Source organism: Trichosurus vulpecula, chromosome 9 (genome assembly GCF_011100635.1).
Source record: "Trichosurus vulpecula isolate mTriVul1 chromosome 9, mTriVul1.pri, whole genome shotgun sequence".
Lineage (NCBI taxonomy): Eukaryota > Metazoa > Chordata > Mammalia > Diprotodontia > Phalangeridae > Trichosurus > Trichosurus vulpecula.
Genome location: NC_050581.1, coordinates 196,610,627 through 196,624,341, shown reverse-complemented (window position 1 = coordinate 196,624,341; position 13,715 = coordinate 196,610,627). Strand labels below are relative to the sequence as shown.

The following is a 13,715-nucleotide window of genomic DNA, read 5'->3' as shown; positions in this document are numbered from 1 at the left end:
GAAGTAGAACAGGTGGCCCACCACAGTGTCCCAGCTAAAGCTCCTTTCTGAAGCAAGATAGCAGCCCATTGGGATGGAGCACTGGACTGGCTCTCTTGATCTGGAACTCTGGCGTTCATGTAAACAGTGTATTCACTCGACTACTTTGTAGGAAATATCACTGTTTCCTCCTCAAAAATATCTCCCTTCTTCAATACCCTGTTGATACTGAACAAGAATTAGAAAAGATCTCTTGGTCTGTGGAACTCTATGTTGGGTAGGCCTCCAGTCAAGAAATTCCAAGGGGCCAGTAGCCAAGGACGGCTGTGACTGGTTACCTTCCAAATATGCTTCTCCTGTCTTAACTTGAGCCCTCTTTTCATGGGCAGTTGGTGAGCACCAGACTTCTCATTCTTGGCTTGGGTAGATATCATGCTGGATTTATTTTCAGAGTCAAGCTCGTGTGATTGATAAAATCCCCACTACTGGTCAGATTATGGAACCAGGAGGGTTTTGAACATGTATGTGGGAGTGTATTTATACCTAATCAATATACAAGTTATGGCTTTAAAGCCAAGAGACAGGTTTTCATGTGTGGTGTGTAAAATCCATTTGATTTTAGTCAAACAGCATAAATGAATGTACTTGATTGTGGGAGTCAGGGAAGGAGTTGTTTTAAGGTCATGAGATGTTTCTAAGGATTTTGAGAAAGGTAATGCAGGTTTCTTATGGATGTGGAGCCAGTGGCCAACAGTGAGATTTGGGACCAGCTTTCTTTCTCTTTCCCTGATGAGAAAGCTGTTTGGGGACTTTGCAATTACTTGTTAGTCTCTAGGGGTCACTGACACCCAGCACCCTCACATTTTAACACACTACCTATGCAAATGGGACAACGAAAATAGACAAAATGTCATCTCTCAAGAGGAATGCTATTCACAAATGTCAAACAAGGTCACTAATGAGAATTTAATCACCCATACTGGGAGACACAAGTTGTTTCTTTTAAAAATTTTAGTTGTACCTTAACTTAGCTATCCATGTGCCCATATTCTTTCCATCCAAAGATGTCAGATAAACAGCTCCTCACTTCCTTTGGTTTTATATCATCTTCATCATGTAAATAATGTTTACGAGATGATACATGCATACCCTCCTTAGGGGTCTTGTAAACAGCCCAAGTGGAGGTGCCGCTGGAGAAGAAGGGAAACATTAAATTACTCATAATTCTCTTTGTAGATGACAACCTTTGGAGCATTCCTTCACAAAGGGGCATTCTGTAGGAACTACTTCAACTTGCTCGACATGCTGGTTGTGGGTGTTTCTCTGGTTTCATTTGGGATCCAGTAAGTAACCCAGTCGTATCTCTATGTGTGTATGCATATGTATGTGTGTGTGCATGCATACATGCATACCCACAATCACTTTGGAGGCTGAGACATTGCACCCATTCTTAATATTTTGGAAATACTAAAGTTTATAGGGGTAGGGTGAGGGAGAGAATCCAATTCCATTGGTAGATATCCATGAAACTTTGGGGATATATAATTCTTGAAGACAACCTTTAAATATCCAACTTCTCAATTTGTTTGGCAATGGATCATATTTCCTCATATTACTCCTTCCCTTTTTTTAATTCTAATCCTACGTATCAGTTGATGGCTTCTGTGGTGTTGGCTGATTGTGAAGTCTGACCTGATGGATTACAAGGCATGAGCCACCATCATGGCTTCTTTGTCTGCAGGCATTTTCAGTAGGGAGGAACAATTGCCAGGTATCTTTTTCTGTACCTTGGGGGTGTTTCAAACAGGAAGGAGGCGGGAGATCTACAGCCTGTGTTCTTCAATGCTAGAAATACCCATAAAGCCCAGGGTGGAAATCATGCGACCTTCAGCTACATCATTTTCCTGCCCAAAATACCTATGGCATTGAAGCACATATTTACTAGCTTAGTTACTAATATGCCCTCTCTTGCTCATCATCCCAAGGAACCAAGTAAATAGAAAGGAATTCCTTCATTGTTAAAGATTGAGAGCTTCTGTCTTATAGACTCTAAACCAGGGGTGGGGAACATGCAGCCTTGAGGACACATGGGGCCCTCTAGGTCCTCAAGTGCAGCCCTTTGACTGAATCCCAACTCCCTTAAAGGGATTTGTTCTGTGAAGTTTGGATTCTGTCAAAGGGCCTCACTTGAGGACCTGGAGGGCCACGTGTGTCCTTGAGGCCATAGGTTCCCCACCCTTACTCTAAACAGTTTTAAAATTTAGATCCTCATCACCTTGTGTTCTAGGTGATACTAGTCTCTGCTGCTACTACAATCTCAAAGAAATGAACTATAATGACTCCAGAGCGAATGCTGACTAATGCCACATTGAGGGAAGAAAAATATTAATTGAGGGGGTAGGGGTTTATTTAACTTTACTTATTCAATGAACAGAAGCCTTTTTTCTCTTCCAGAACAATATCAAATTCATCAATTATGTTCAATCTGTTCTAATGAAAGGTTAAATGAACACAGTTCAGAAATGTTCAGGTGCTTCTGGATTTTCCAGGAATCTATGTTTAACTGGGACATAGAGACCCACTGGAAATGTTACCAGCTTGCCCTATTATGCCAGGCTATTTTCCTGCCTTGCCTATTGTCCTAGAGATTATAGCAGTGAACCAATAACTATTGTAAACCTAAAAGAATATAATATCTTGGTGGGATAAGTCATATTTGAGGGGTTTTATTCATTTTTTTTACCTTCCTTCTCTTAGCACAGTGCCTAGAACATAGTAGGCACTTTAAAATGGTAGTTGACTGACTAACTGGCCTTGAGCCAATGAAAGACTGCTAACTTTTGTGTCTGTCTATAAATGGTCTTTTACAAATGAGTCACCTCCATGGTAACAAGTGAAAACGAGTGATGTCCGACTGATCGTGCTTCCTCCCATCTGTCTTTTCTCTAGATCGAGTGCTATCTCCGTTGTCAAGATTTTGAGAGTCTTAAGGGTCCTGAGGCCTCTCAGGGCCATCAACAGAGCAAAAGGACTTAAGGTTCTTATTCATCTCCTCCTAAAATGTGTGATTCTTTGGTGTATCTTATCCTCATGTTCCTGGCTTCTTCCAAGCCAGAGTCAGGTTTATTCCATTGACTCAAAGTGAGTTATACTAATGGAAGTGATCTAATTCAATTTCTCTCCAGATAAACCCTCCCTGCTAGTGGCATTCCCTTTGTGTGAGATGCTTTGCAAGATGATAAGGAAAAACTCATTTATCAGAAGTTGTTGTCACACTGCTACCTGATTTGGCTCTGTAGTGTCAATCAGATAGAGTCTTGAAAATGAATGAGAGGTGAAAACTTGGAAAAGCAAATAAAAAGTTTTGTAAAGATCAAAACATCTGCCACATTTTAACCCAGAAATAAATAATAATAGCTGTCCACTGTAGACCACTTTAATCTGATCACATGTTTTATGTACCTAATCTCACTGGACCCTTTGTTATCTCCTAAATATATCACATATTTACATGTGAAGAAACTGAGGCTCAGAAGGACCTATTGGAGACAGAATTCAAACACAACTTTCTCCTCTCTCTTAAAGCCTGTGTCCCTTTGAATACATCATGCTTCCTCAAAGTCAGGCTTTAGATAATGGACCAAAATATCAAAGCAAAACATCCATGTTCTTCTCTGTTGTCCCTTCTCTTCTCTCACCAGCATGTGGTTCAGTGTGTCTTTGTTGCTATTCGAACCATAGGCAACATCATGATTGTTACTACTCTGCTGCAGTTCATGTTTGCCTGCATTGGTGTCCAGTTGTTTAAGGTAGGCTTGGGGACAGATCCTCAGAATTGGAAGGAATTAATAAATAAATGAGTAAATGAGCACAGAAGCACTTGGGCACTGAGCATGGGAGATTCACAGAAAAAGCAAGTTGGCCCCTTCTCTCATGCTCAGACCAGTTGGGGAGACAACACTTTAAAGAAAGTTTAGCTGAAGAACATTTGACAAGGCTAAGATGTTTTAAGAGTGCAGTAACGGGTAGATGCCAAGTGCCCTGGATACACAGTTAAGGTACCAGGGATAATTGGTAAGGCCTAGTGGTTCTCCCTCTCATCAGAGGAAATGGAGTTGTTGACACCCATCTCACCTAAGTTCTGTGAGCCATCGTGAGGCTTAGGCTAAGGGAAAAGGTGGTAAGAGCGCTTCCCGAGGCCCACCTATCTAGGATAGGTTCTGGGACGTGCTGGGGGGAGGTGGAAGGCAAGAAACATTAGGGCATCCTCAGTGGTGGCAGCTCTCCCTGTCTTCCAGTTAACCAGGATTGGTTTTGGTATAGAGAGGGTAAGGAGTGGGCAAGGTGCCTCTGGTGATGGCCAAACCCTCATTTTGTGGTTTTTCAAGGGACTACATTTTCCTGTTCTCTTTATATTTAGGGGAAGTTCTACCGGTGCACAGATGAAGCCAAAAGTAACCCTGAGGAATGCAGGTGAGCAGCTGAAGGGACTGGAACCTAGGATGGTAGAGGGAGAGGGAGTCTGAGGACAGCTTCAGAGACCAGTCTAGACACTGACCATCCCCAAGGGGGGTTGGCTGACCAATCTCATTCCCTGGATGATCCTGCCCAGTGATAGCTGCTCCTAGTGGGATGTGTTGCACTACCTCTGGGAGATGTGAAGGAATCACTTCACTTATTAAGTGTCATTGAGATAGAGTCAAATCTTTCATTATTTTGAGGATTCTCAACCTGGGGTCTGTGGACTTGTTTTTTCATATTTTGATAATTCTTCAATAGAATTGGTTTCCTTTGTATTCCTGTCCTATCCCTATCCTGTGTGTTGCATTGTATTTTATGCAGTAAAAGCATGATTCTGAGAAGGGGCTCACCTCTGGGCTTCAGCAGACAGATGCCCAAGGGGTTCAAGACAAAAACAGTGAAGAACCTCTTTAAGGCATTAGATTCTGATGAAGTATTTACTTTAAATTCAGGAAGGATTTGAATAAGTCATGCCAGCGAGTATTTATTAAGTGCTTACTGTGCTCTCTGTAGGCACTGGCTAAGAGCTCGGGAATGCAAAGAAAAGTAAAGTGAGACATTCCCTGTCCTCAGGGAGCACATGTTATAACTGAGGAAGACAGCACATAAGAGGAAGCTGGAAAAAGTCCAGGCAAGGGATGGGGAGAAAGGATAGGAGAGAGAAAGGGAAAGAAGGAAATCTGGACAGTCAGGAATCGGCTAAAGAGGAAGGAGGGAGTGAACATGGCTGGCCTGGGCACTTTTCTTGAAAGAGAGGTTGTGAGAGGAACTGTCCAATCAGAAGAAAGAGCCAAGGGGAGAAGGGATCTTCTAGGGTGAGAAGGCTGATGGATTACCATGAAGAAAGAGGGGGGGGGCCCAGACAAGAATGAAGGAGAAGCTTTTCTGTGTGGTTACCCAGCTTTCTCCCCTTCCTTTGTCCCACCATCTCTCTGTTTGGCATTTGTGTGTTCTCCAGGATACAGGAGAGGCAAAAAAGAATTCTACATGTTCAGTTTGAGGCAAATTTTCAGTTGTGCTGAGAGTTGTAGAGGGAGAAGAACCACCATTGGTTAATGCCTGGGTGCTTTCTGTGCATCATTGTACCCTCCTATTCACCATAGTCACATCTAATTCATTCACTCCTTTGTTCGCTCTCTTTTTTAAAAATTGGTTTTTGTTATAAACTTAACATATCCACAAACATAAACATTTAAGTTTGCAAAGGCTCAAAAAGAGGGCATGTGTAGTACTCTGAACTTCTTGTGTGTGGTCTGTTTGTTCATTAAACATCAATTAATTAAATTAATTAATTAATTTAAAATTAAAATTTAAAATTTAACACAAGAACCAAGTAGGACAGTTTTGTGACTGTGTCCCTTTGTGAAATTCCATCTCTTTCTTTTCAGTGAAGAGCTCTCTTGGCTTCCATGTACTAACGGAGCTTTTACTAGAGAAGGGAGAGGGGGATGTTGCTAGCACAAAGTGAACTTTCCACATGGATCTGGTATTAGAACAAAAAGTAGCTCAGCATAGACCAGGATTCATTTTCCATTTCAATTAATCAACAAACACTCATTTTGTAGTAAGATAGAATACAGATATTTTCCTTTTGAGGCTTTTGACTCAGAAATGTCTTCCTCCTTAAATCCCAGAGCTTGAATAGAGGAGGATGACTCTGAATTCCATCCTGACTTTGTAGAGATGCCAAAGTGAGCAAGGAACATTTACTGCATGACTCAGGCTGGGTTTTTCAAAGTAACCTCTTTTGGAGGAAAAACATTGGTAGAATATTCAGTTTCCTCCTTCATGAGAACAGAAATTGGGTGAGGCTTTGTTGTGGTCTTTGCAGCAGCTAGCTGATGGTAGTAGTGCTGTTGAGGCCATGCTCAGCCCCAGCCTGCCCTGCATGGCACAGTCAGCTCACACAAGTGTGCCACTGGCCATCAGGGCACTGAATAAGCATGTGGACAAATGAGCCAGACCCATCCCCACCACTCAGAGCACCTATCCTCCTGATTCTGAATCTAGAGCAGTGTTCTTATCTGTGCCTCTTGTTTTTAAGGTGTTGTTTTTGCTTCTCAAGGACTGTTTCTTGTTCCTTTTGTTTCCCCTACATTGCTTTATTTTATTCTTTGTTGCATAGTATAAGTGTATCCATAACTGTGAAATGTTTATGTTGTGGGAGTTTTTGGTTTGATTTGGTTTGCTTTCCATTTTGAGGGTGAGGGCTAAAATGTACTATCAGAAAACTTGGAAGTCATTGAATCATAGACTTGGGGTTGGAAGGGGTCTCCTTCCAGTCATCCAGTTTCAACTCATTTTCTAGATGAATCATATTAAGAGGTAACATTTATATAGGTGTTTTATATAGGGGTTCTCGTTCGATCTTTACCACAACCCTAGGAGGTAGATGTTTTGTAGATGAAGAAACAGACCAAAAGAGGTGAAATGACCTCAAGTTTGAAAGCTATTGAGTCTTAGAACCATAGTGTAAAACAGATGCTTTGACAGATGTCAGAGCCACTCCAGAAAGGAGAGTGAGAGCTCGGCCAAAGGATGGCCTCCTGTCTGTGGCTAGTTAAGGAGAGTGGCAACAGTGGACAAGAAGTTCCACATTTAATAGAGTCTTTACCTTTCACAAGTGGACTCATGAAGATTCCTCTTTGGTTTTTGTCTTCCTGTAGGGGACTTTTCATCCTTTACAAAGATGGGGATGTTAATAGCCCAATGGTTCGGGAGAGAGTTTGGCAAAATAGTGATTTCAACTTTGACAACGTCCTTTCAGCTATGATGGCTCTTTTCACAGTCTCCACATTTGAAGGATGGCCTGCGTAAGTATTGACTGACATGTGGCTGCTTCTATAAATTAGTCCCAGGAGCCATACTTATCCATTTAAAAAATTTTCCCAAACTCAGCTGCCTGCCCTTCTTGCTGCCTCCCCTGATCAGAAAGAATTGCCTCTTTTTTCACTTCCATTGATGGCCTTCCCCCACAATATTTTGGAGGTCTTTATTTGTAGGACGAGAATTTTTTGGCCTTTTAGAACCTAAGACATAAAAGCATAAAACGTAGGTATTAAGAGGTCCATCTGTTGAAGTGCTAGAAGTGCTCTATAGCAGTCAGACCAGAAGAAGAAATTGAGGGATTAAGCAAAGGCAAAGAGGAAATAAAATAATCGCTTTTGGCAGACGATAGAATGGTTTACTTGGAAAACAATAGAGTCAATTAATAAATTAACTGAAAAATTAATAACTTTATCCAGGTTTCAGGATGTTAAATAATCATCAGATTTTCTATATATTACCAACAAAACCCCACAGAGACAAAAAAGAGAAATTCCATTAAAAATCATTACAGAACATATAAATGTGTGGAAATCTACTTACCAAGACACATAAAAACTATAGGAATACAACTCCAATATACTCCTTACAGAAATAAAGACAGTTATAAAGAATTAGAGAAATATCAATTGCTCATGTGTAGGCTGAGCCAATATGATAGAATGACAGCACCACCAGAATTTATCTGCGTATTCAATGCCGAAGGATTACTCCATAGAGCTAGAAAAAGCAATGAGATTCATATGGAGAAACAAGAGGTTAAGAATGTCAAAGAAAAGAATGAAAAAAGTGTAAAGGCAGGTGGCCACACAGAACACGTCAGAACCAAGCAGCATCCTCAGAACTATCAGTCCTGATTCAAATGCAGAGATGTTGATCAGTGGAACACATTAGGTACACAATGTCCAGAAGCAAAAGAACAAGAGCGGAGTGTGTGAGAAATACAAAAACCCCAAGACTCCAGCGATAACTCACTATTTAAGAAAAACTACTTGTCCTTTGTGGTGTGTGGGAATACAGATTGCATGTGATGTTGAGTTCAACATTTTAAAAAATAAAAATTAGGTCAATAAAAAAAGAGATTTGTCTGGTGCCGCCTGTGCATCTCATGGTACTAGGATGCAGTCCTCTTGGGAAGAGGGAGATTCGGGAGACATTTGGGAAGATGTGGAAGCTGCTACTCTGTTCATCCCTAACGGTAAAGAGGCTGGCATTTCCTAGAGAGAGCTTCAGTGATGTCTCATGCATCCGTGGCCAGTTTGCTGTCTCAAGGGCAAGGCTCTCTGTCTTTCCTCATGTGTCATCACACAGCAACTGCCCTGTACACTGCACTGCACCAGGAACACGGTGCTAGGCCATGTACACGGCACTGACCCAGGTATGCTGTGCTGGCTATGTATGCTTGCTCTGTCAGGTGCATGGTGCTGGACCAAGTACACTGCTTGACCACCTGAGCAGAGTGCTTGTCTCGCCAGGGGAATTGGAGATAAGTACTGAGGCAGTAGTTGTGGTGGTGATTGTTACATCAGGAAGGAGTAGTGACTACTAGGCTTTTTAGGAAGAGGTGACTCTTGGGTCTATACATTTTCATACCTACATTTACTGCTTGCCGTCTTGGGCTCTGAAGAGCACCTCTCTAATGACAAATGAGGGACAGGACTGCCCTGCTATTAATTTCTGACCAGTAGTCTAGGGCAACAGCTGCCAACCTCAGGAGAGCCTTTTTTTAGTCCAAAGTCACAGTGTCCATACCCTATCACACTCCCTCCTCTTCACATACAGTCACACACAAGGGCTAAATGACACTTTTAAAAATTAAAATTGTAGGTGAAGAAATCTATGGAACTCTTTAATCCATTGGAGACAGACTGGGGTGTCACAAGATACTGCGGGGCAAGGGAAAGAGCACTATTTGTTGAACCAAAGATCTTAGGTAGAAGCCTGGCTCTCCTACTTCGTGTCTGTATGATCTTTGGCAAGTCACTTTACCTCATTGGCCTCAGTGTTCCTCATTCATAAAATGAAGGCACTGGACTAGATGTTCTCTGAGGAATCTTCTGGTTCTAAACTCTCTGATCCATGATCAAATATTTACTTAGACTCTTGGAGTAGTGGAAATTCCAGTCCCACCCCAGACAGTTTCCAGTCTACTTGGAGAGACAAGACATGTTCAAAATGAATGAATGAATGAGTGAATAAAGGAATGGGTGAACAAATTATCACATGTTAATAGAGTATTATTATGCCATAAGAAAGCATGAATATGAAGGATTCAGAGAAAACAAGAAAGAAATTGGGAAGAATTAAGTCATGCAAAGTAAAGCAAGTGCTGAGAAAACAGCTTATTCAGTAGCCATGATAATGAGAAGGAAAAGAACTCCAAAAAACTTGAGAACTTGTGTCAGTGCCAAGACCAATCCTGGCCCCAGAAGACTGATGATGAAGCATGAATTGAGACTCTTGGCAAAGAGGGGATAGACCAGAGGCACAAAACAAGATGTTCGTTTTCAGACATTGTCAACAAATGCATTCATCTGGCTTGACCATCCTTGTTTGCTGCTCTTTTAGAGGTGGGACGAAGAGTTAGACGGGGAAAGAAAGAAGTAAGTCTCAATGAAAGTTTTAAAATACACAGAATAGAGAAGAAAGTTCAAAAGGTGACCCAGAGAAGTTGGAACAAATGCATTAAATTGCATATGCTTTAATAAAAACTATGTGTTACAAGTTCATGGTTTCCTATATAATCCTCTTGTTCTGTTTTTTTTCTATGTTTAGAATTTTAATTTGTTAAGTTCATAATAAAAAAAATTGATGGACTCATCAAGTAAAACAGTACATGCTGACTCCTAGAGGAATTTGAAGGAGGGATCTTGCTGATTTCCTGCTGCCTGGCAACAGGAAAAACCCCAAGGGGCTGGAACCATGAAGGAATCCCTGGCCCCATTTTTTGTACATGTGTATTTTTTCAGGTTATTGTATAAAGCCATTGACTCCAACGGAGAGAACGTTGGCCCAATCTATAACTACCGAGTGGAAATTTCCATCTTCTTCATCATCTACATCATCATCGTGGCCTTCTTCATGATGAACATCTTTGTGGGCTTTGTGATTGTCACCTTTCAGGAGCAGGGGGAGAAGGAGTACAAGAACTGTGAGCTGGACAAGAATCAGGTTAGGAGGATACACCCTGTGGGTTCCTTTAGGGAGGGAGCACCCAGCTGGCCTCCCCAGAGCCACAAAAGGGGGCGTTATCTGTCCGGTCATGCTGCTTCTACAAGTTGGCTTCAGACAGGATGATGCTGAGCAGGGGCAGGGCTTCCTCTCGAAAATTAGAAGGAGGGCACTTTGTGCTCAGGAGATCCCTCCCCTATGTTTGAGGAGTGACTCTGTGAGGCAGGACTGCTTTTGAGTCCCAACAGAAACGTCCCTAAGCGTAACTACCCTGGAGTCTGGACTCTTTTGGGGCCCTCTGGTGCTGCATGGTTAGTAGCCATGCTCACACGTTACTTGGATTGACACGTCTCTCCCTTCTTATGGCCACTCATTGGGAAAGGAGAAATATTCACTCTTCCCTAACATGTGTCACCTTCCAGAGTCTCAGGCTTCCCAAATGCAAAATGGGAGTGTTGGATGAGTTGATACCAGAAGCCCTTTCTAGCCCTAAATCTGTGGTCTTGGGGTGGATTTAAACAATAAAATAGGAGCTTTCATAGGGTCACAGATTTAGAACTTCAGTGGACCTTCATGGTCACCTTGTTTTACAGAGGAGGAAACTCAGACCCAGACATCTGGGTGACCTAGTGGTTAGAGCTCTACACCTAGATTCAGGAAGACCTGAGTTCAAATCCAGCCTCAGACACTTACCAGTTGTGTGACTGGGTAAGTTAGCCTCTACAAAATGGGCATAAAAATAGTGCCTACCTCCCAGGGATAATGCTTGCCAGGTGCCTTGCCTTAAACCTTGGACTTAAACCTTAAAGTCCTAGATAATGCTGGTTATTATTATTGTTACTCCCCAGGGTCACGCAGGTGGGGCCTAAGTGGCCAAACCCAGGTTCCCTGAGTCAAGGTCCAATGCCCTTTCCATTCACCACCCAGTGATGCCTGCCAGCGTAATGGATTCTGGACACTCAGGGAAAGCTTAAGAAAAGGTGTTTATGCGAGTTACAGGTGCTTCCTGGTAGCACTGGCCTCTCAGTGCAAACCAGAGGGATTCCTTTACAAAGTCTGTTCATGCCACCAGAGGTCAGGACTGAGAGTCAGAGAGAAGCAGGCCAAGGCCTACACAGGATCAGTCCACAGAGGTCAAGGGTCTTGTTAGGAAAATATTGAAGAGTTATTTTGGTCTTCAGGGCTCTGGAGCATCAAAGCACTGAATGTATATTGAAGATCAGAGAGCGTAATAGCTCCATAGTCATGGAGGAAATGCAGAGAGCAGAGACCAGGAAGCCAGGCAATGAGACCAGATAGCATATGTCTCAGAGCTGAGACAGAGAGCGTGTGAGCAGGGGAGACAGGGCCTGGGCTGCCCCAAGCCACAATCTGTCTGAAGCCAGGACTGTTTCTGTTCTCCCTGCCACTGACTGGACTAAAAAGTACATTTTATGTTCCCTAATCCCAACCCCTGTGGTGGCCATGGCCTGGATAAAGCATGCCCCCATGGGGTGTGTTTACCCAGGTGTCCTAGTCCTTCCTCCCAAAGGCCTGGCCAGCTTCGTTCCCAAATTCCCTTTCCCTCACTAGCTTCCTGCTTGCATTGTGGAGAGGCAGGGATCACCTGCAGAGCCAAAGAAACTCTCAGAATTATATTCTTGCTCTTTTCTGCTCTTGCAGCGTCAGTGTGTCGAATATGCCTTGAAAGCCCGGCCCCTGCGGAGATACATTCCCAAAAATCCTTACCAGTACAAGTTCTGGTATGTGGTGAATTCCTCCCCCTTCGAGTACATGATGTTCGTCCTCATCATGCTCAACACCTTGTGCTTGGCCATGCAGGTAAGGAAGTCCCTTGGGAGGGGCAGGGCCAGGATGTTCTCCCACTGTCTTAGAACACAGTGGGCAAGTAAACAAGCAGGGATGAAGTGGAGATAATCCTTTGGCCAGAGACTTTTGGGTGGGGACTGTTTTGTAAAGGAGACTGTAGGCAGCATTGTCATAGAGCCTGTGTATGTCAAAAACTTTGGTGTCCCCTGTGCCTAACCCTGTGCTGTGTAGGGTTGCAGGTACAGCAATTTATAATACCTTCCCTGGCTTTGAACAGGTGAGTTTTCCAGGGCAGGGGCCAGGAGCAAGCTATAGAATAAGCAGAAATACCCACACGGTGGGGAGTGAAAGGGGAAAAAACAAAGATCAGATGAGACACTGAAGACCTTAGAATGCAAACTAGACTTTTGCCTGGGGAGATAAGGGAGGAGATGGCCTTTGGCACTTTATGATGAAGCATATACTAGTGTCTTACATGAAATATTGAAAACCAAAACATATGCAAGAAATAAGTGCTATGAATTATTAGAGATTTCCTGGAATTTGCAGTTGTTTGAAACCATGGGCAGGATTTAGTTTGATTTTCAGAGCAGACATTTCCAGAAGTAGAACAATAAACTGGCCAAGTCACTATCTCCTTGTGCCTTGTGAATTATGTATATAGTGACATTTGTTCCTTCCTCCTTGCCTGATGGATCTGTCTCTGTGACATGTTCATAAGTAAAAAAAAAAAAAAAATCTTTGACGATGACCCAGAACTGACATTATGTATGCTTTCATGTTTGGAAAGCAAATATACACATCTCTTTTTTTCGCCAAAGCAACTCATTGAGGGAGGTACCAGAGATATGATTAAGTCCCATTTTATAGAAGAGATATCTGTGGCTCAGAGAAATAAGGGCCTGGCCCATGCTCAACACAGCTAGTGCCAGAGGGAAGATTCAAACCCAGGTCATCCCGACTCCAAGTTCAGCATTCTATTGAAAAGGCACAATGCTTTGGCATATCTGAAATGATAGGAAAAGAGAGGCCTAAGGAGGAATAGGCAGTTAGGAATTTAAGGGAGAGTCTTTTTTGATTAGACATAGAACCTCCATACCCTGTTACCAGACTTGTTCTTAACTTAAGCCCACGTTCTGGCTTTTTTGTGGTCCCTGTTTTCTCCTTGAAGTGTGGTGCCTGGAACTGGGAACATCTTCCTTCAAAAGGAGTAGAAATCCTTTCATCCTGATGAGAGAAATTGACCATTGAATATTGTCAGAATCCCAGCTTTCAGCATCAGCCTTCCTAACAAGTGGACTGGCTCATCCCACCCCACTCCCAGCTCATCTCAGGCCAAAGACTCAAGTGTTTGCCCAGTGTGGATGTCAGCAGTATAGTATATATTTCTTCCTGATGTTTCAGAAATG

General features: G+C 42.7%; 1 protein-coding gene across 2 annotated transcripts in view; it reads left to right on the top strand.

The window, feature by feature from the left end:
• Positions 1–13,715, top strand: part of CACNA1D (calcium voltage-gated channel subunit alpha1 D) — a 359,630-nt gene that overhangs the window by 257,545 nt on the left and 88,370 nt on the right. For both annotated transcript variants that reach the window (XM_036737725.1, XM_036737724.1), the window contains exons 22-28: positions 1,216–1,322; positions 2,929–3,016; positions 3,681–3,788; positions 4,400–4,452; positions 7,167–7,313; positions 10,296–10,497; positions 12,160–12,318. In XM_036737725.1, the coding sequence (XP_036593620.1) occupies positions 1,216–1,322; positions 2,929–3,016; positions 3,681–3,788; positions 4,400–4,452; positions 7,167–7,313; positions 10,296–10,497; positions 12,160–12,318 (864 nt within the window). The remainder of the gene's footprint in view (positions 1–1,215; positions 1,323–2,928; positions 3,017–3,680; positions 3,789–4,399; positions 4,453–7,166; positions 7,314–10,295; positions 10,498–12,159; positions 12,319–13,715) is intronic.